The sequence below is a fragment of the Papio anubis genome, chromosome 8 (genome assembly GCF_008728515.1).
Source record: "Papio anubis isolate 15944 chromosome 8, Panubis1.0, whole genome shotgun sequence".
Taxonomy (NCBI): domain Eukaryota; kingdom Metazoa; phylum Chordata; class Mammalia; order Primates; family Cercopithecidae; genus Papio; species Papio anubis.
In genome coordinates, this window is record NC_044983.1 from 27,194,782 (window position 1) to 27,215,268 (window position 20,487).

A 20,487-nucleotide genomic window follows, 5' to 3' on the forward strand; every position below is an offset into this window, starting at 1 on the left:
ATGCCTTTTTAATACTAAAACTTTATGTTCAACTGATTCCCACTTTTTTTGTTTATACAGGAAAAGAAGTTAAAGGGCAAGCCTTAATCATTTTAAAGGTTTTTAAATGAGCATTGTTCATGCAGTTGTGTAGTTAACATGCAAGCCCACAGTCTGCTCACAACTGAATTTGTTGTTGTTGCTCTTTATTTTTCTAGGATTTCTGTCTCTGTAAGATACATTCATTCCCCAGTAATGAAACTTTGTATATACCATATGACAGCCTTGTTCCTAATATGAATTATACAGAGCATGCGATTAACCATCCTCTGGTATGAGACTTATATCTATTATGGTCTTCACTAAAGCGTCTGTCTGATGGTGTGATGTTTTAGGACTTGAATATTTGGTGTTTCTTGGTTCATTGTAATTTCATATTTTCACACAAGTTTGGTCTGTTTACCCTTTATTTTTGTGTCCTTTCTGTGTTCTCCCCACCTCTCTGCTTCACCTTTCTTTTAGCAAAGATGAGGATTTCTACCTTCAACATACATTGTTGGTCTTGTCTTCTGTTTTTGTTAGGAGGGACAGCAGTGTGATAAAAGAGGAAATCAAAGCCTTTCTTGCCAATCGGAGGATTTCCCAAGCAGTTGTTGCACAGGTAACAGGTAAGAGCTGAAGAGCCCTTTATTCTGGAATCATGTCTAGTCTCTGCCTTCTGGTGCAGATGTTGGAATAATGCTTGCATTTCTGCATTGCAGTGCAGATCTGTCATCATAGGCATAATTATGTATGCCTGTGATTTAAAACCCATTGTCTCCAATATCACCGAACTTCTCTAGTGATTTTTTTTTGACTTGTGCTAGTAAACTTTATAGCATTTGTAATAAGCACAAAATTCCCTATTTTGTGGCTAAAAAAGGTTCCTATAGTTTGCTTTTGATTGTAACAGAGCGTATGACACATGCACATCCAACTGCTTTCTATACTATATATTTTTAAAAGCTTTGTAGTCCTCCAAATATAATCCCTGATTATACCAGTTAAAAAAATGATTCATGAGGGTAAAGAAAGTTGTTTTTTAAACCACTTTTGCATATGTAAAAGCATTCCTTGAAACATTACTGAGAAGAGTTACCATTGTCTTCTCTTTGTTCTTTATATCCCATCCCATTCTTCACCCCCACCCAAGCCCCATCCTTAGTATGTGGTGTATTTTGTCATTCTCTATTCAGATTGCATTTTTTAATGAAGTTCTTAAATTTGGGGGCAGATGTCTTTTGTTTGTTAATGTGTGAACTTCCTTTCTTAGATCTCAGTGATTTATAAGATCCTTAAAAAATTAACTGGGCCTTAGTCATTAGAAGAACTGGACAGTCTTTCAAGTACATTTTGTAGTTGCAACGTTGTTATACTTTGTATATTGATAGATATAAAAATTAATTCTCCCCTCCTTTTATTAACATTCTACTAGCTGGCTATGTGAATTTGGGCTTTTTAACCTCTGTGCCTCCGTTTTCTTCCTTCTACGATGAAATACTTGGATCTGATCTTCAACAATAACTTACGATTTAAAAATATTATTTCTGTTCTCCAGACCATGATACATATTGGAATTAATTTACCTAAAAGGTTGTTACTGGCCATTAATTTTGTTAAAAATGAAACTCCAGAGTTTAGAAGTCTTACATTTCATCCCAAGTATCTAAGGTCAGCCAATCTTTTATAGTGTGTGTGTGTGTTTAATATATTACACTAGTAATATATTTTTATAAACGACACTTCTGTTTATGGTAAAATACTTTAATTAAAGGTATCCTTCGGTGTAGAAGTCTTATACCAAAGGATAGTGTGTTAGTTTAGTTGTTGTAGTATTTAGGTGTTTTTCTGTAGGATATTTAAAATATGTTGTTAACCTTTATCTTCAAGGACCAAGTTATGGTGCTTAATGCAATGTAAGGACAAGTCAAGCAGGTTTTAGTGAAACTCACTGATCTGGACTTTGAAAAGATGAAATGTTGTCTTTCAGTACTTACATTTCAGCCTCCATTACTAGAAGCAATAGTATCTTCCAGTTTGCCAGCCTAAAACTAAAAAGACAAAATTTTAGTGTTACAGAATAGCATTGCAATGTTGATTTTTTTTTTCAGGTAGAAGCATTTCTTAGTGTATTGAATTCCCTGAATCTTGAATCATTTAGGACTTTTAAAATAGTAGCTTTGAAACCCATCCAACCTTAGTTAATACAAATCATAGTAACATACCTTTAAAAAGCATTTCTTGAACATATCTAAAGGCATTGGATAAACCATAATGGGTTAAACATGATGCCTTAAATATAGTATTGCTTTTTTGGAAAGGGAAACTGAAAGATATGTTTTCCCATCTTGCTATTCAAAATATAGTACATGGAACAGCGTTTTTGGCATCACCTGGGAGCTTGTTAGAATTGTAGAAATACTGAATACTGCTCTAAATGTGCTGAAACATAATTTACATTTTAACCACAAGCCCAGGTGATTTCAGTTTGAGAAATGCTATTCTAGGAGACTGGTAAACTTTACTGACTTTAACTTCAGTGGATTGGCATTGTTTAACATTACCTCACTCAGTAATGGTCATCATGATGCCATCCCCTGTTTTTATTTTTGTTTTTGTTTGTTTGTTTGTTTGTTTGTTTTTGGTTTTGTTTGAGACAGGGTCTTGCTCTGTTCCTGAGGCTGGAGTGCAGTGGCCGGTGATCATGGCTCACTGCAGCATCCACCTCCTAGGCTCCAGTGATCTTCCTGTATCAGCCTCCTGAGTAGCTGGTACTACAGTTGTGCACCACCACACCTGGCTAATTTTTATTTTTCACTTTTTCTTTTTTTTGAGATGGAGTCTTGCTCTGTCGCCCAGGCTAGAGTGCAATGGTGTGATCTCAGCTCACTGCAACCTCCGCCTCCTAGGTTCAAGTGATTCTCCTGCCTCAGCCTCCCAAGTACCTGGGATTACAGGCGCCCACTACCATGCCTGGCTATTTTTTGTGTTTTTAGTGTAGGTAGGGTTTCACCATATTGGCCAGGCTGGTGTTGAACTCCTGAGCTCAGGTGATCCACCCACTTTGGCCTACCAAAGTGCTGTGATTACAGACATGAGCCACCGTGCCCAGCCTATTTTTTACTTTCTGTAGAGATGAGGTTTCACCATGTTGCTCAGGCTGGTCTTGATCTCCTGGGATTACAGGTATGAGCCACCACACCTGACCATCATCTTCTGTTTTTGCAAGCAAGAACTGAAAATACAGTTACACATTTATTATCTATTGTACCACATGGACCTTTCTTTTGCTGCCATAACTATGGGATTTGGTGGTGTTACAAACTTATTTCCCCCTTTCAGCCTCACCCCAACTTGTTCTTCCTCCTCTTCATTTCTACTCCAAAAGCTTGGGTTCCTCTTCCCTTGATCAGATATCTTTTGATGATTCTCCATTGTCTAAAAAATGAAATTTCTTGTAATCTGACTCCAGTCTTCTCTTTTGTTGCCATCCTCTATTCAGTATGCCCCCAGCTGAATTTCACTATTTGCCATTCCCAGAATTCTGCTCAGTTGGATGCTTCCGAAGTTTTGTTTGTGCCAAAGATATCTTTCACCTCCTCATCCCAGCCTTACGAATTTATGTTTATCAAGATTATCTCAGTTGTTACCCTCATTTTAACTTCTAGACCAATTTAGTCCTTGCAGACCTCTCTTTTTTTCTGAAATGAATTACACTTAGTTCATCACCCTGAGGTTTAGTACTCATTTTAGTTATGCATTTTAGAGCAGTGTTCTTCAAGAGTGACCTTTCCTTACACAAAGAGTCTAGCATTGTGCATGTACTCTGAACATTCCATGTTTATCTAGCCACCTTATAGTATAAGAGGAGAACTGGTGATGCTGACACAAGCTATACATGTGAAAATTTGTCCAGTGTGACTTTCTTCAGTGGTGTGCCCTCTCCAAAAATAATAATTCATTTGCTCGACAAATGCTGTGTGAATTTTTGCCGTTAAGGAACTTGCATTTTTCCTTTATCTACTTCAGTTGTTTATATCAGGCCTGGGGAATGAGGATGATTGATAACCATATTGGTTCGTTGTCCTATTGGTCAATTTACTGAACTCCTATGTTTTTTGTGTATTATTGTGTTAACATTTTTTTACCCAGACTGCCCAGCCATCAAGCTAAACTCAGGGGCAAGGCTTCTCATTGCAGAGAAGAGATCCAGCTAGAGAATAGTGAGGCGGTAGAACTGAATAAAGCCTTGTCCTCGTAATTGGTCCACTTAGGCTAGAGTGAACCTGAGTATGGAAGCCTTCTGGTCACCTAGAGCTCACTCCCTGCAGTACCTCATCAGTGTATATACATATTTTTTTGTCTTTAAACAAATTAGTTAAGTGTATCTTCAAAGAATATGTACCTAATGAAATCTACCTTAAGGTTTAGGATGTAGTTATCCTGAATCTTATAACAAGTTATCTTAAAAAGATTTAAGTTCAACTCTAATATGTGAAATAAGTCAACCTTGAGATAAAAATGAGAATGAGTGGTGCATAACAAAAGAAAATGCTAAATAAAAAGTGTAATGAGGTGCAAAATTATAACACATGTGCTTGTTCCAGAAACAAATACAGAAGTTTCTTTTTATAGATTCAGAGGATTTCTATAATAAGATAAACAAGAAGTTCATGGGTGGGGTCTGTATAAATAATATCCTACTGATAGGAAAAATGACAGTATAAACAGGATATAATAACAGTGCCTGCTGAATTCCCAGCATGTTATTTGTAGCTTCTTTCACAGTCGCAGCTGTTCCCACCAAGGGTGGATTTTTACCTCTGTAAGAGGTCAGCCAAGATTCTAAATTCTCACTAACAATGGTGGGTTGGTAAGCATAGTCTTTGCTTTAGTAATAAGCACATGTATTCTCTATTCACTTTCAGGGTAAAGTGTTTTCTTAGGCTGTTTAAGAATGCTTAAAAATAGTTTTTTTAATGACCTTTGGGGAAAAAAATCAAGCATGCAGAATAAATGAGTAAATGGGCAGAGCTTGATGAGCGCTTATCAGCCAAAGAAATATACTAATTTGATGCATCTCCTCTGAAGAAATAAATACACAGAAGAAGAAAAAAACAGCGCCTCTGAATTTTAAGAAATTTACCATAATTTTATTTTCTTAAAATGTAGTATAATGAAGAAGTAACAGAATCTCAATGTTCTGGTCTTTCTGCCATAAAATAGCCTTGTGACCCAGAGTCTCATTTTCCTTATTTATAAGATAAAGGACTTTGACTAAATAGTTTCTTTCTTAGGTCCATTTGAACTGGCTGCTCTAACGAAATACCATGAACTGGGTGGCTTATAAGCAACTGAAATTTATTTCTCACATTTCTGGAGGCTGGGAAGTCCAGAATCAAGCCAGATTCAGTGTCTGGTGAGAGCCTGCTTTCTGACTTACAGACCATGCCATCTCATTGTGTTCTCACATAGTGGCAGGGGGAAAGGGTCTCTCTTGGGCCTCTTTTATTGGGGGACTAATTCTGGTTCATAAGGATTCAACTCACATGACCTAATCACCTCCCAAAGATCCCACCTCCTAAAATCTTGAAAGTAACAATTTCAACAAGTAGGAATTTTAGAGGGACATAAACATTCAACCATAGCAGCTTCTATATATCTTTTCTAGCTGTCAAATTCTATTGTTTTTAAGTTGTAAATGCATTTTATCAGATGTGCATCTTACCTGTACCTAGTGATTCTCATTCCCAAAACATAAGAATTTGTGTAAAGACAAGTTCTGAACTGGTTTTACAAATGTTCCAACTGTACTCAGATCAATTCCTTTTTAACTTCTCTTTAAAATATGGGATAAAACCACTGCATATTCTATTTAATTATAGCAAAAAATTTTTTACAAAGGTAAAGAATTAAGTTCCCTAATCAGAGAACTTAAGATCAGACATTAAAAATCAACTAAAGTTTCAGTATATTAAAAACAACAACCACCACCACTTCATTTTCTACAGTAGTTTTAGGTTCACAGCTGCCTTCCATACATCCCCCTGACCCACTATCACCATCCAGCACCAGAGTGGTACCTTTGTTAATGCCAGTGAACCTACATTGACACGTCATTGTCACCCAAAGTTCATAGTTTATATTGGTTTTGCACATTCTGTGGTTTTTGGACAAATGTTTAATGACATGTATCCACCATTGTAGTATCACACAGAGTTGTTCCACTGCCCAAAACATTCTCTGTGCTTTTGCCTGTTCATCCCCTCCTCCCCTCAACTCCTGGCAACCTTTTTATTGTTTCCCTAGTTTCGCCTTCCAGAATGTCATATAGTTGGAGTCATACAGTGTGGAGCTTCAGATTGGCTTCTTTCACATAGTAATACACATTTCACGTTCCTCCCTGTCTCTTCATGGTTTAATAGCTCATGTCCTTTTAGCACTGAATAATATTCCATTGTCTGGATGTACCACAGTTTCTCTATTCACCTACTGGATGGCATCTTGGTTGCTTCCAAGGTTTGGCAATTATGAATAAAGCTGCTATAAACAAGTGGAATTTCTATCTATATTAGTAAAGCAATGCTGGTAGACTATAAGTCACAGACTGTGGAATTGTCCTATTATAATACAACCAGAAATAATTATCTTGCTCATTTAACAAGATTTTATGAATTTCTGCCTAATGGATTTTACCAGTTTTATGTGGATCTCCAATTTGAAGGCTATCACCTATCTACAGAATGGGTGGGCTTCTACATGAAAGATGTAATTCTCTCTCCAAATGGAAGAGGTTTAGAAGTTTTCTTTTTGTTAGCAGAAACCTTCTTTTCAAATCTTCTCTGAATGTATTTCATTCACTCATGTTATAATTGTTTTCGCAGAGTGCATGTTGGGATTTTCTTTTGTTTTGCAGCCTTGGGGGAATAGGAACAGATGTTATTCCATGGTTCAAAAAATTCTTACTTTTTAATCTCATTTCCTTCTGTCTTCTTTAATTTTTTGGAAAACTATTTTCTTATAAACATAACACATGAAGTTACTTTTTTTTCCCTCATAGGAAAAAACCAGCCTTTTCTACATCTAAATGCCCATATTTTCTCACTTTGTTGACAGCTAAGTGAGGAACTGGAGTGAAAATAATTTTGGAGGATATTTTTTGTTGTTTGAAAATCAGTTCTGTACAGTTATTGAAATTCCTTGTCCTGCCAGGGCTTCGATCATCTCAGATACAATGCATAGGAGTATACATTTTTGGTGTAAATACTAGGAAGACTCATTGTCAGGTATAAAATGGCATCTCTTTCACCTGTATATAAAGGAGAAACTGTATTTTTAAAAACACTACCCTACCACAGGCCCTGATAATGACTTATAAAGGTTAGGCACAGATGTGGTTTTTCCCTCATTCAGTAATTACCATTTTTGTTTCTCTCCAGTTCTTGTTTCCTAAGATTATGGGGAAAAGCCTGTACTTAGATACAATGTTCCTTTGATTGTTGTGTGAAATATTTCTTGCCTAATGTAATTTAAAAATTGTTATATTAAATATGTTAATTGTTAAATATACAGGAATAAATGACAAAAAGAGGAAGTGATACCCAAGTAAGAAAGTCAGAAGGTATCTGTGCGTGATAAAATAGCAAAACCTTAGATTCAGCTGTAGTCTGTCAGTCTTAAACGGTGGCTCAAGCCTGTAATCCCAGCACTTTGGGAGGCCGAGACGGGCGGATCACGAGGTCAGGAGATCGACACCATCCTGGCTAACACGGTGAAACCCCGTCTTTACTAAAAAATACAAAAAACTAGCTGGGCGAAGTGGCGGGCACCTATAGTCCCAGCTACTCAGGAGGCTGAGGCAGGAGAATGGTGTGAACCCAGGAGGCGGAGCTTGCAGTGAGCTGAGATCCGGCCACTGCACTCCAGCCTGGGCGACAGAGCGAGACTCCGTCTCAAAAAAAAAAAAAAAGTTTTACTCAGAGTGAGACCTTAAATCAAGGTGCTGCAAATAGTTTTGTCGGGAAGATGTAATACTATATTTAGTGTTACTAAATCTACTTAAGTAAGGAATTGACGCTTGCACTAACTAAACTACAGCTGAGAGCCTTGATACCTGAGAGGCCTATAAAATTTTGAAGCAGTGTTTCAAATTATTTTGGCTTAGAAGAAAAGTTTCTAATATCAGAATGTGTCAACTTCAGCTAAATTTGACTATATCATTTGATTCTCACAAAATAAACTTGGAGATATGCAGGGGAAATCGTTTTTTTCTTTGTTTTTATCACCTTTAAGATAAAATTTACCTAAGAGTATAGGTTTCTGAGTTGTACCAAACTTATACAGTAGTATAATCATTACCAAATTCAAGATATGAGTATTTCAGTATTCCAAGAAGTTGTCTCATGCATCTTTGCAGTCAAATACTGTTATCCCACCCCCAGTCCCTGGCAACCATTCATCTGTATTCCTTCAGTATTGATTTGACTTTTCTAGAATTTCATGTCAGTGGAATCATAAAAAACATACCTTTTATGTCTCCAACTTCTTTCATTTAGCATGATGCTTTTAAGATTCGTGAGTGTTCTTACATGTTTCAGTCATTATGCCTTTTGAATGCTGAATACTAATCCATTGAATGGATATAACAAAATTAGTTTACCCATTAGTCAGTAGATGGACATTTGGGTTGTTTCCAGGGCCTGACTATTTTGAAATAAGCTGCTATGAACATTTTGTGTACAAGTTTTTGTGTTGGATTATGTTTTTATTTCCTATGGGTAAATACCCAGGAGTGGGATTGTGGGATTGTTGGTAAATATACATTTAACTTTTTGAGAAACTGCCAAACTGTTTTCCGGTGTGGCTCCACCATTTTGTCTTCCCACCAGCAAAGAATGAGGTCTTACTGCTCTGCATTCTCTTCAGTGCTTGGTGTTTGTGCTTCTCTGTGAGTTTAGTCATTCTAGTGCAGTTATAATGATATCTCACTCTAGTTTTATTTCGCATTTTTCTAATGACTAATTATGTTGAGCATCTTTTTATATGATCGTTTGTTATTCATGTATCTTCTTGGGTGAGATGTCTGTCAAATCTTTTGTCTATTATTTTTTGCCTTATTTATTATTATATTTTGCCTTATTTATTATAAGAGCTCTTTGTATATTCTGGGTACAAGTCCTTAAATATACAGATATACATATTTTCTAGTCTAAGGCTTGCGTTTCCATTTTCTTAATATCTTTCAAAGAGCAAATGTTTTAAATTTTTATGAAGTTATGTTTATCCTTTTTTTTCTTTTGTGGGATCTTGCTTTTTGTGTTCTAAGAAAATTTGCTTAAACAGGGCCGGGCGCCGTGTCTCACGCCTATAATCCCAGCACTTTGGGAGGCTGAGGCGGGCGAATCACAGGAGGTCGGGAGTTTGAGACCAGCCTAACCAACATGGTGAAACCCCGTCTCTACTAAAAATACAAAATTAGCCAGGCGTGGTGGTGCTTGCCTATAATCCCAGCTACTCGGGAGGCTGAGGCAGGAGAATTGCTTGAACCAGGGAGGCGGAGGCTACAGTGAGCTGCGCCATTGCACTCCAGCCTCGGCAACAAGAGTGAAACTCTGTCTCAGGGAAGAAAAAAAAAAAAAAAGGAAAATTTGCTTAAACAAAGTCTCAAAGATTTCCTCATGTTTTCCTTTGTAAGTTTTATAATTTTAGCTCTTACATTAGGTCTGTGGACCATTTAAAGTTAATTTTTGTATTGAGATAAGGCTTGAGGCATTTTTTATTTTCTTATGGAGATCCAGTTGTTGGAACATCATTTTTTGAAAAGTCTAGTCTTTCCCCATTTGATTACTTTGTTATCTTTGTGGAAACTTAGTTGGACATCCATGCAAGGTCTGTTTCTGGGCTTTGTATTCTCTTCTGTCAATCTTTATTTGTATACCAATACAAACTGTAGATTATTATAAGTCTTGAAAGCAGAAAGTGTAATTCTCCCAATGTTGTTTTTCCTTTTCAAGATCACTATTGACTTTATAGGTCTTTTGTATTTTTATATACATTTTAAAACTAGCTTTCAGTTTCTACAAAAAGCACATCTGTAGTGAGATTGGGATTATGTTGAATATATAGCTCAATCTGACATTAGGAATTTCATCTTAATCATATCAAGTCTCAATCTATGAACACAGTTTGATACTTCATCACTTGTTTAGGTCTTTTTTATTTTCTCTCAACCATTTTAGTGGTTTTCAGTGTACACATCTTGTACACATTAAATTCCTCTCTAAATATTTTATATTTTTGTTGCTATTATATTGGTATTATTTTTAATTTCGGTGCCCACTTCCTTGTTTCCTGTATCATAGATCAATTGTTTTTATTATATTGACCCGTGAACTTGCTTAACTCATTTATTTGTTCGAGTAGCTTTAAAAGATTTTTTTTGTTTAGGATTTTCTATACAATCATGTTATCTGTGAATAGAGATAATTTTACTTCTTCCTTTTCAATATGTCTTTCTTCTTTCTTTGTTCTTTTTGCCCTTTATTGAACTAGGACTTACAGGTCAATCTTGAATAGAGTGACAAAAGCAGACATCCTTACCTTGTTCCCAATCTTAGGGAGAAAACATTCAGTCTTTCACTGTTAAGTATGGTCTTAGCTGTAAGTTTTTCATAGTTGCCCTTTACCAAGATTCCTTTCAAGGAAAGTTCTATTTATAATTTTTAATAGTTCTTACCATGATGGATGTTGTATTTTATCAAATGCTTTTCCTGCATCTTTTGAGATGACCATATGGTTTTTCTTGCTTAGTCTTGTTAATATGGTAAATCACATCGACTTATATTCTGGGAAAAGCCCCATTCAGTTATATTATCCATTTTATATTATTTCATTTAATTTGGTGATATTAAGAATTGTCACATCTGTGTTCATGAGGGACATTATTCTGGGTTTATGTTTTACTTCCTATGTTCTTTCTATTCTTTTTTTTTTTTTTTTTTTTTTTTTTGAGACGATGTCTTACTCTGTCTCCCAGGCTGGAGTGGAGTGGCGCAATCTCGGCTCACTGCAACTTCTGCCCCGGGTTCAAGCAGTTCTCCTGTCTCAGCCTCTGGAGTGGTTGGGATTATAGGTGTCTGCAACCACGCCTGGCTAATTTTTGTATTTTTAGTAGAGGCAGGGATTCAACATGTTGGCCAGGCTGGTCTTGAGTTCCTGACCGCAAGTGATCTGCCCACCTCGGCCTCCCAAAGTGCTGGGATTACAGGCGTGAGCCACTGTGCCCAGCCACTTTCTGGTCTTACAATGTCCTTATATAGTTTTGTTATCATAATAACATTGGCCTCATGAGATAAGTTGGGAAGTGGTCCTTTCTCTTGTATTTTCCAGAAGCATTTGTGTAGAATTGGTATTATTTCTTTCTTAAATGTCTTTGCAAATGTGCCTTTTTTTTTTTATAGTGAATATCTTACACTGGTCATAATTTACTAACTGGATCTTAGGGCTTGTGCCCTGTACTCAAGTCAGCAGAATAGAATATAGAACAGTAGAGATTATTGGGTCCTTAATATTTGAAAGATTGCCAGCACTTTTCTACATGATTTTACTCATGGCAGGAATATTTTTCTCTTGCCAGTTGCCTAAAATAACAGATTTACTAACCACAAACCAAATTAAATTAGCTTTGAATAAGCAGTGGCCCTTCCCTTATATCCTTGTGATGCCTGAGTAAAGAACATAGTTTTTACTTGCTATGCTATGAGATTTTGCTCCCTATAGTAGTTTTAAAAATATTGAGTGGCCTGTCACTAGATCTCCCAAACAGATCCATGAACACCATCTTGCTTTTGAACATGTTGATTTTAAAGTACAAGTCCTAATATTGCCCCAAGCTCATCATTGTTCTTGATGAGAAATGTAGTCCAGGATTCTTAGAAACTTTCTTAATGTGATCTTTTTCATTGAATGTTCTGAGTCATTTTAAGAACTAGAATATGCTATTTTCTTAAAAGTGCTTTTTACTCCCTTGACAGTTTTAAACATACTGTCTTTTGCTTCCAAGCCCTTCCATTGCTGAACAGTTTTTGCAGGACATTTTATTACCAGTTTGTCTTGATTTTTCTTTTTCTTTTTTTTTTTTTTTTTGAGACGGAGTCTCGCTCTGTCGCCCAGGCTGGAGTGCAGTGGCCGGATCTCAGCTCACTGCAAGCTCCGCCTCCCGGGTTTACGCCATTCTCCTGCCTCAGCCTCCCGAGTAGCTGGGACTACAGGCGCCCGCCACCTCGCCCGGCTAGTTTTTTTTTTGTATTTTTAGTAGAGACGGGGTTTCACTGTGTTAGCCAGGATGGTGTCGATCTCCTGACCTCGTGATCTGCCCGTCTCGGCCTCCCAAAGTGCTGGGATTACAGGCTTGAGCCACCGCGCCCGGCCGTCTTGATTTTTCTAGGAGATAAAAAAGAGTCTTTGAAATGCTTGAGTGCTGTGTGTTAAAATAATTACTATCATGCATAAGAAATAATAATAAGAAATCTCTTAAGCCATTGTTTAGCCACATTGTTTTTAGTCTTCAGCTTTATCATTAAGCTGAATCCCCATCAGTATCTAGCCGTCCAAGTGACTTATAGATGGCCAGTGGTTCTGCTTTTTACTAGCCTGCACCCTCTTAGCTAACCCTCTTTTTTTTGGGGGGGGTTTTATTTTTAGCTATAACTTGTTTAACACTTATCAGGTGTTAGATGTCATGCTAACTGTTTTATATACTTGAGAAGCAGGTGTTAACTTCCTCAGTTACAAATGAGAAAACCCAGGCTTAAGGGGATTGACTCATTTGCCAATAGTCATGCAGTTAATTGCTGTTTGTTTTGCCACACAGCCACTGTTCTTTACATAGCAATTTGGTATACAGAGAAAATGTACTGCCATGGTCAAGGGCACTTTGTTGATGGACTGCCTGGCTTCAAAAATCTGATTTCCATCCCTTACTTATTATGTAACTTTGGCCAAATTACTTAAGCCTCAGTTTCTCCTCTTCTAGAAAATAGAAAGAATAACAACAGTACCTACCTAAACGGATTCTTGAGTGGATTAAATGAGTTAGTTTTGGTAAAGTTTCAAATGGCATATAGTAAATGCCATAGAAGTTTTTCTGTTATTATCGTTAACCATTATAATTGCTTAATTTTCAGCAGGCAATCATTTTTCATTCATGTCTCTCCAGTTAGACTTTCCTAAAGCTAAGTTTCTTGAGACTAAATATGTTAACCATAATTTTTATAGCTTTGGGCCACTTGATAATGAACTTTTGAACAATAAATTTACTTTTTATATTACAAAATATACTCATGTGGTTCAAACTTCAGAAGTACCCTTAGAAGAGTATACAATGCTGGCTGGGTGAGGTGGCTTACTCCTGTAATCCCAACACTCTGGGAATCCAAGGGAGGGGGGATCACGAGGTCAGGAGTTCAAGACCAGTCTGGTCAACATAGTGAAACCCCATCTCTACTAAAAATGCAAAAAATTAGCTGGGTATAGTGTTATGTGCCTGTAATCCCAGCTACTCAGGAGACTGAGGCAGAAGAACCGCATGAACCTGGGAGGTGGAGGTTGCAGCGAGCCGAGATCCTGCCGTTGCACTCCAGCCCAGGCAACAGTGGGAGACTACGTCTCAAAAAAAAAAAAAAAAAAGAAGAGTATGCAATACTAAATCTCCTTTCTCCTCTGTTCCTCAGCCATATCCCCTTCCCGGATGAGACTAATGTTAACAGTTTCTTCAGAAATTTTATTCATTTATTAGCAAATAAGTATGTCCATTGTCCTTTTGTGCCAAATCAACACCTAGGTTTTTTTTAACTTGGAAATTGTTCCATGTCGGTATATAAGAGTATTATCAGTATTTTCGGAAAGAACATAGTATACCATCTTCTAGATACATAAATTTCAACTATTAATAGTTAGCAATTAAGTAACTATTTTAAACTATTTTTTGCCTTTATTCCACACAAAATAGACACTACTTATGTAACAAATTAAATAAGGTATATTTTGATAAAGATTTAGATAAGATTTCAATTTGATGATGTATTATTCTTTAAGATATACATACTTTTGTATGAGTAGGATTTTTTAAAGTTTTGACTGTGTAATTTAGGAATTTATCCTATAGAAATATTGGCTTATGTCTAGAATGATGACAGTAGAAGAATATTTATTGCAGCATATCGTATGATAACAAAATGCTATAAATAACCTACATGTCCACTAGTAGAGGCTAGCTAGGTAAATTATAGTACATCTATACTGTGGAGTACTATTTGCCCATAAAAGAATAAAGCAGCTCTGTATGTCTCCAGTGGAATGAAGAAGGGGATAGGTTGTAAGGTATGGATGGAAGATGACTTATTTTTGTTCCTTTTGGATTTTGTACTCCATGTATAAGTTCTGTATTAAAAAAAAATTCCAGCACCAATTTTAAAAACAAATATTATGTCACAGACTCAACAATAATCTCTACTGGCCGAATTCAACCCCAGGGTTACCAGTTTGTTCATTGTGCTCTCTGATACCAATGAGAATCGTAACAGGATTTTGTTGTTTTTGTCAACATGAATCTAAAGTTTATCTTTAAGAAAAAACTACATAAGAATAACTAAGAGATTGTTTAAAAAGAACAGGGGAAGGCCAGGCATAGTGGCTCACACCTGAAATCCCAGTACTTTGGGAGACCAAGGTGAATGGATTACTTGAGGTCAGGATTCAGGACTAGCCTGGCCAACATGATGAAACCTGTCTCTACTAAAAGTACAAAAGTTAGCCAGGTGTGGTGGTGCATGCCTATAATCCCAGTTATTCGGGAGACTGAGGAAGGAGAATCATTTGAATCCAGGAGGTGGAGGCTGCAGTTAGCCAAGATTGCACTACTGCACTCCAGCCTGGGCGACAGAGTCAGACTCCATCACAAAAAAAGAAAAAAAGGTGGGGGGGGGGTTGTGGGGGGAAGAGTTGGCCACATTTGCCCTACCAGATATTAAAATACGCTACATAAAGTTAGAGTAAGTAAAACAGAGTCATTTTATTGTCAGATAAATATATCAGTTGTACAGGATAGAGTTCATTAATAGATCCTTGGAGATGAGCAAATTTAGCTTAAATAAAGGAAGCCCTTAAAATCTGTAAGGAAATAATGTTTTTCCATTGATTGTTTGAAAATGAAAAAATAAATATAGATGCCAATATTATACTGGAAGCAAAAATCAGTTTTCATACAGAATAAAGAACTAAACGAATATACTTTTTAAAGCTGGAGAAAAGATTCTACACTACTGTTAAAAGAAAATAATGAATATTTTTATTATTTTGGGATAGGAAAGGCTTTCCTAAGCAACACATAAGACCCAAAAAATAAAATTGTATGGGTTTAACTGCATAAAAATTTTAAGCATATATCCAGTAAAAGATACTGTAAAGATTCACATTGACAGATATTTGTAGCATTATAGAGCAAAAGATTGGTATCTATGATGGTATCTCAAAAGAGCTCTTACAGGTTATTGTGAAAAACGACAAGTAACCTAATAAAAAATTTGTAAAGAGTAGCAGTGTGTAACTTACGCAAGACAAAATATAAATGGCCAATAAACATGAAAAGATGTAAAGCATCATCTTAGAATATTAAATAAGAACAATTTAATTGCAAGAGATCGGGGGGATTTTTGCCCATTAAATCAGCAAACTTTAGAAGATTGAGGGATATCAGTGGTCCACTTCTGTCCATCAAAACCCAGCAAAGACAATAAAACAAAAATAGAAGAAAAACTAGTGAAGCAGTAGCTAGAACCTTAAAACACAGACCAAGTCAAATAAGAATTCTGGATCAAAACAGGAAAATGGTGGGAATTCTTGCATAGATACAGTCTAACATAGAAATCCATACCCATCAGCAGTAATTCCTAATCCCCCAGTCCTCCAAGCCCTGGTATGCACTAATTTACTTTCTGTCTCTGTAGATACAGCTACAGACAAACTTCCCGACATTTCATAAGATTGAATCATACACTACATAAACTTTTGTGTTGGTCTTCCTTTTACTTAGCATAATGTTTTTAAGATGCACACATGTTATAGCATGCATCAGTAGTTCATTCCTTTCCATAACTGAATAATATATCGTTATATGCATATACTGTATTTTATTTATTCATCAGTTGGTGGACATGTGGATTGTTTCATTGGCTATTGTCAGTAATAATGCTGCTATGAACATTTGTAGATAAGTTTTCGAGTGGACAGATTCTCTGGGAAATGTGCCTAGGAATAGAACTGCTGGGTCACATGGTAATTCTGTGTTTAATGTTTTGAAGAACTGCCAAAACTCTTTTCCGTTTTATAAAACCACCACCAATGTATGACATTTCCAATTTCTTCACATACTCACCAACACTTTATGATAGCTATCCTAGTGGATATGAAGTGGTATGTCTCTCATTGTAGTTTTGATTTGCTGTAGTTTTGATTTAGTGAGTAATGCACTTTTCACATGCATCTTGGTCATTTAGGTATGTTTTTTGGAAAAATGTCTAGCCAAATCCTTTGTCCATTTTAAAAATTGGGTTATTTGGCTGGGTGCGGTGGCTCACGCCTGTAATCCCAGCACTTCGGGAGGCCAAGGCGGGTGGATCACTAGGTCAGGAGATCGAGATCATCCTGGCTAACACGGTGAAACCCCGTCTCTACTAAAAAAAAAAATACAAAACATTAACCGGGCGTGGTGGCACACGCCTGTAGTCCCAGCTACTCGGAAGGCTAAGGCAGGAGAATGGCATGAACCCGGGAGGCAAAGATTGCAGTGAGCTGAGATCGTGCCACTGCACCCCAGCCTGGGTGACAGAGCAAGACTCTGTCTCTAAAAAAAAAAAAAAAAAAAAATTGGATTATTCATCTTTTTATACTTTTTATATTGAAGTGTTAAGAGTTCTTTTATATTGAAGTGTTAAGAGTTCAATTATATATATATATATAATTATATATTATAAAATATATTGAAGTGTTGAGTTCTTTATATAAGTTCATATATAAATTGAGTTCTTTAAGTTCATATATAAGTTCATGTATAAGTTGAATTCTTTATTTAAGTTCACGTATACACACACATATACGTGAACTTATATCTGGCAAGTCGCTTATCAGATGTATCCCTTAGCAGATATGGTGTTTGCACATATTTTCTCCCATGTTTTTGGGTTGTCTTTTCACATTCTTGGCCAACATGATGAAACCCGTCTCTACTAAAAATACGAAAATTAGCTGGGTGTGGTGGCGCATGTCTGTAATCCCAGCTGTTTGGTAGGCTGAGGAAGGAGAATCCAGCAGGTGGAGGCTGGGTTGTCTTTTCACATTCTTGATAGTGTTCTTTAAAGCACACAAGTTTTTAGTTTTGATGAAGTATATATTGTTTTGTTGTTTTGTTTTTGCTTTTAGTATCATAGCTAAGAAAACATTGCCTATTCCCAAATCATGCAGATTTGCATTTGTGTTTTCTTCTAAGAGTTTTATACTTTTAGCTCTTATGTTTACATCTTTGATCCACTTTGAGTTACTTTTTATATATGATGTGAGGAAGGGATGTGAACATTCTATTAATGTGGATATCCACTTGTCCCATGTATTTTATTCTTTTTGATGCTATTGTAAGTAGAACTGTTTTCTGAATTTTATTTTTGGATTGTTTATTGTTAATGGATAGAAATAAGGTTTATTTTGTATATTGATCTTATATTCTGCAACCACGCTGAACTCATTCGTTAGTTCTAATAGGGGTGTGTGTGTTTTGTTTGTGTATTCCTTTGGATTTTTTACATGCAAAATTATGTATCTGCAAGTAGAAGTAGTTCTACTTTTTCCTTTCCAATCTGGATGCCTTTTCTTTCTTTATCTTGCCTTCTAGCTAGAACCTCTAATACAATGTATAACAGAAGTGGCAAGAGCAAACATCCTTGTCTTATTCCTGATCTTAGGGAAAGTGTTCAGTCTTTCCGCATTACGTATGATGTCAGCTGTTGTTTGTTCATAGATACATATCAGGGTAGGGAAGTTTGCTTCTATTCTTAGTTTTTTATATCATGAAAGATTGGATTTCATCATGTTTTTCTGTGTCTATTAAAATAGTTATGTGGATTTTGTCATTTATTTATGTGACTGCATTACATTGATTTTCGTTTGTTGAGTAAACGTTGCTATCCTGGGATAAATCCCACCTGGTCATAGTTTATAATCCTTTATATTTATATGTGTTGTTGGATTCAGTTTCCTAGCATTTTGTTGAGGATTTTTACATCTGCATACGTAAGGGACATTAATCTGTAGTTTTTTTTGAGACTGGGTCTCACTCTGTCACCCAAGCTACAATGCAGTGGCACCATCAGGGCTCACTACAGCCTTGACCTCCTGGGCTCAAGTGATCCTTCCACCTCAGCCTCACAAGTAGCTGGGGAGTACAGGTGTGTGCCATCATGCCTTGCTAATTTTAAAATTTTATTTTGCAGAGATGGGGTCTTCCTGTGTTGCCCAGGCTGGTCTTGAACTCCTGGCCTCAAGTGATCCTCCCTCCTTGGCCTCCTAAAGTGTTGGGATTACAGGTGTCAGCCACCATGCCCAGCCTGTCTGTAGTTTTCCTGTGGTGTCTTTGTCTGATTTTGATATTAGGATAATACTGCCTCATGGAATTGAGTCAGAAGTGTTTTTTTCCTTTTTTATTTTTATAGAAGCGTTTGTGAATAGTTGTTAATAGGTGTATGTGCGTTAATTATTTTTTATATGTGTGGTAGAATTTACCAGTAAAGCATTCTGGCTTTTCTTTGTGGGAAGATGTTTGACTATGAATTCAGTATCTTTATTTGCTATATAGCTGTATTCAGATTTTCTGGGCCTTGAGTCAGCTTTAGTAGTTTTTTCCTACAATTATGTTCGTTTCATCTAGATTATGTAATTTGTTGGCATATAGTTGTTTATATAATCCTTGTTGATCTATGTATTTGTTCTGCCTATTATTGAAAATGGTATATTGATATCTCCAACTATTATTGTTGAATTATCTCTTTCTGTCTTCAGTTGTCAGTTTTTGCTCTATGCATTTTAGGGCTCTGTTGTTTGGTATATATACATTTATAGTTATATCTTCCTCGTTAATTGAGCCTTTTATTATGTCTTTTTTTTTCTAGTAACAAGTTTTATCTTAAGGTCTGTTTTGTCTTACATTAATATTTAACTGTCACTCAAGTTCTCATTTGGTTATTTTTATATGATGTATCTTTTTCCATTCTTTTACTTTCAACCTAATTATGTGTTTGAATCTGAAATGTCTCTCTTATAGACAGCATACAGTTGGATTTGGTTTCTGCCAATCTCTGTCTTCTTATTGGAGTTTTTAATCTATTTAAATTTAATTTAATTATGATAAGGAAGGATTTATATCTGCCATTTTGCAATTTGTTTTCTATATGTGTTTCATCTTTTTGTTCCTCTGTTTGATTACTTTCTCTTTTGTGTTAAAAATAGTTTTCTCATGTACAATTTGAAATCCCTTGTTATTTCTTTTGCTATATTTTTAGAGTTATTTTCTCAGTCATTGCCCTGGAGATTACCATTAACATCTTAATTTATGACAACTTAATTAATACCAACTTAATTTTAATAGTATAAAAAAACTTTTCTCCTATAATAGGTTCATTTTGTCTTATAAATTACATTTATATATTGTGTGCCCCTCAACTTAGATTATAGTTATTGCATTATATAGTTTCCTTGTATAAATAAAGTAGGAAAAGGAGTTATAGACACAAAATATTTAGTTATACTCTCATTTATATTTACCTACATAGTTACCTTTACCATCACTCTATTTCTTCAGGTGTATTTGAGTTACTGCTTAATGTCCTTTCCTTTCAGCCTGAAGACCTCCCTTTAGTATTTCTTACAGGGCACATCTGCTGAGAGCATATTTTCTGTAATTTTCCTCATCTGAAAATGTCTTAATGTCTCCTTCCCATGGTTTCTGATGAGAAATTAGCTGTTTATCATATTGAGCATTGCGTGTATGTAATGAGTCACTTCTCTCTTGTCACTTCCAGATTTTTCTCTTGGTCTTTGGTTTTCAATAATTTATGATGTGTCTAGGTATGGATTTCTTTGAGTTAACCCTACTTGAATATCATTGAGCTTTTTAGATGTGTGCATTAATGTTTTTCATCAAATTTGGGAAGTTTTGGTCACTATTTTTTCAAAATATTCCTCACTTTTGTCTCTCTGTTTCTTCTGGGATTCCCAGTATGTGTATGTTAGTAAGCCTAATGGTATCCCATAGGTTTTTGAGCCTTTGTTCCATTTTCTTCATTCTTTTTTTCTTTCTGTTCCTTATAATAGATCATATCCATTGACCTGTCTTCAAGTTTGCTGATTATTTCTTCTTCCAGTTCA

At 35.9% G+C, this 20,487-nt stretch overlaps 1 protein-coding gene across 29 annotated transcripts in view; it reads left to right on the top strand.

Moving 5' to 3' along the window:
- The window catches only part of HMBOX1 (homeobox containing 1), a 175,349-nt gene that overhangs the window by 88,095 nt on the left and 66,767 nt on the right, over positions 1-20,487 (top strand). For all 29 annotated transcript variants that reach the window (XM_031669939.1, XM_031669940.1, XM_021942830.2 and 26 more), the window contains exon 4: positions 562-647. In XM_031669939.1, the coding sequence (XP_031525799.1) occupies positions 562-647 (86 nt within the window). The remainder of the gene's footprint in view (positions 1-561; positions 648-20,487) is intronic.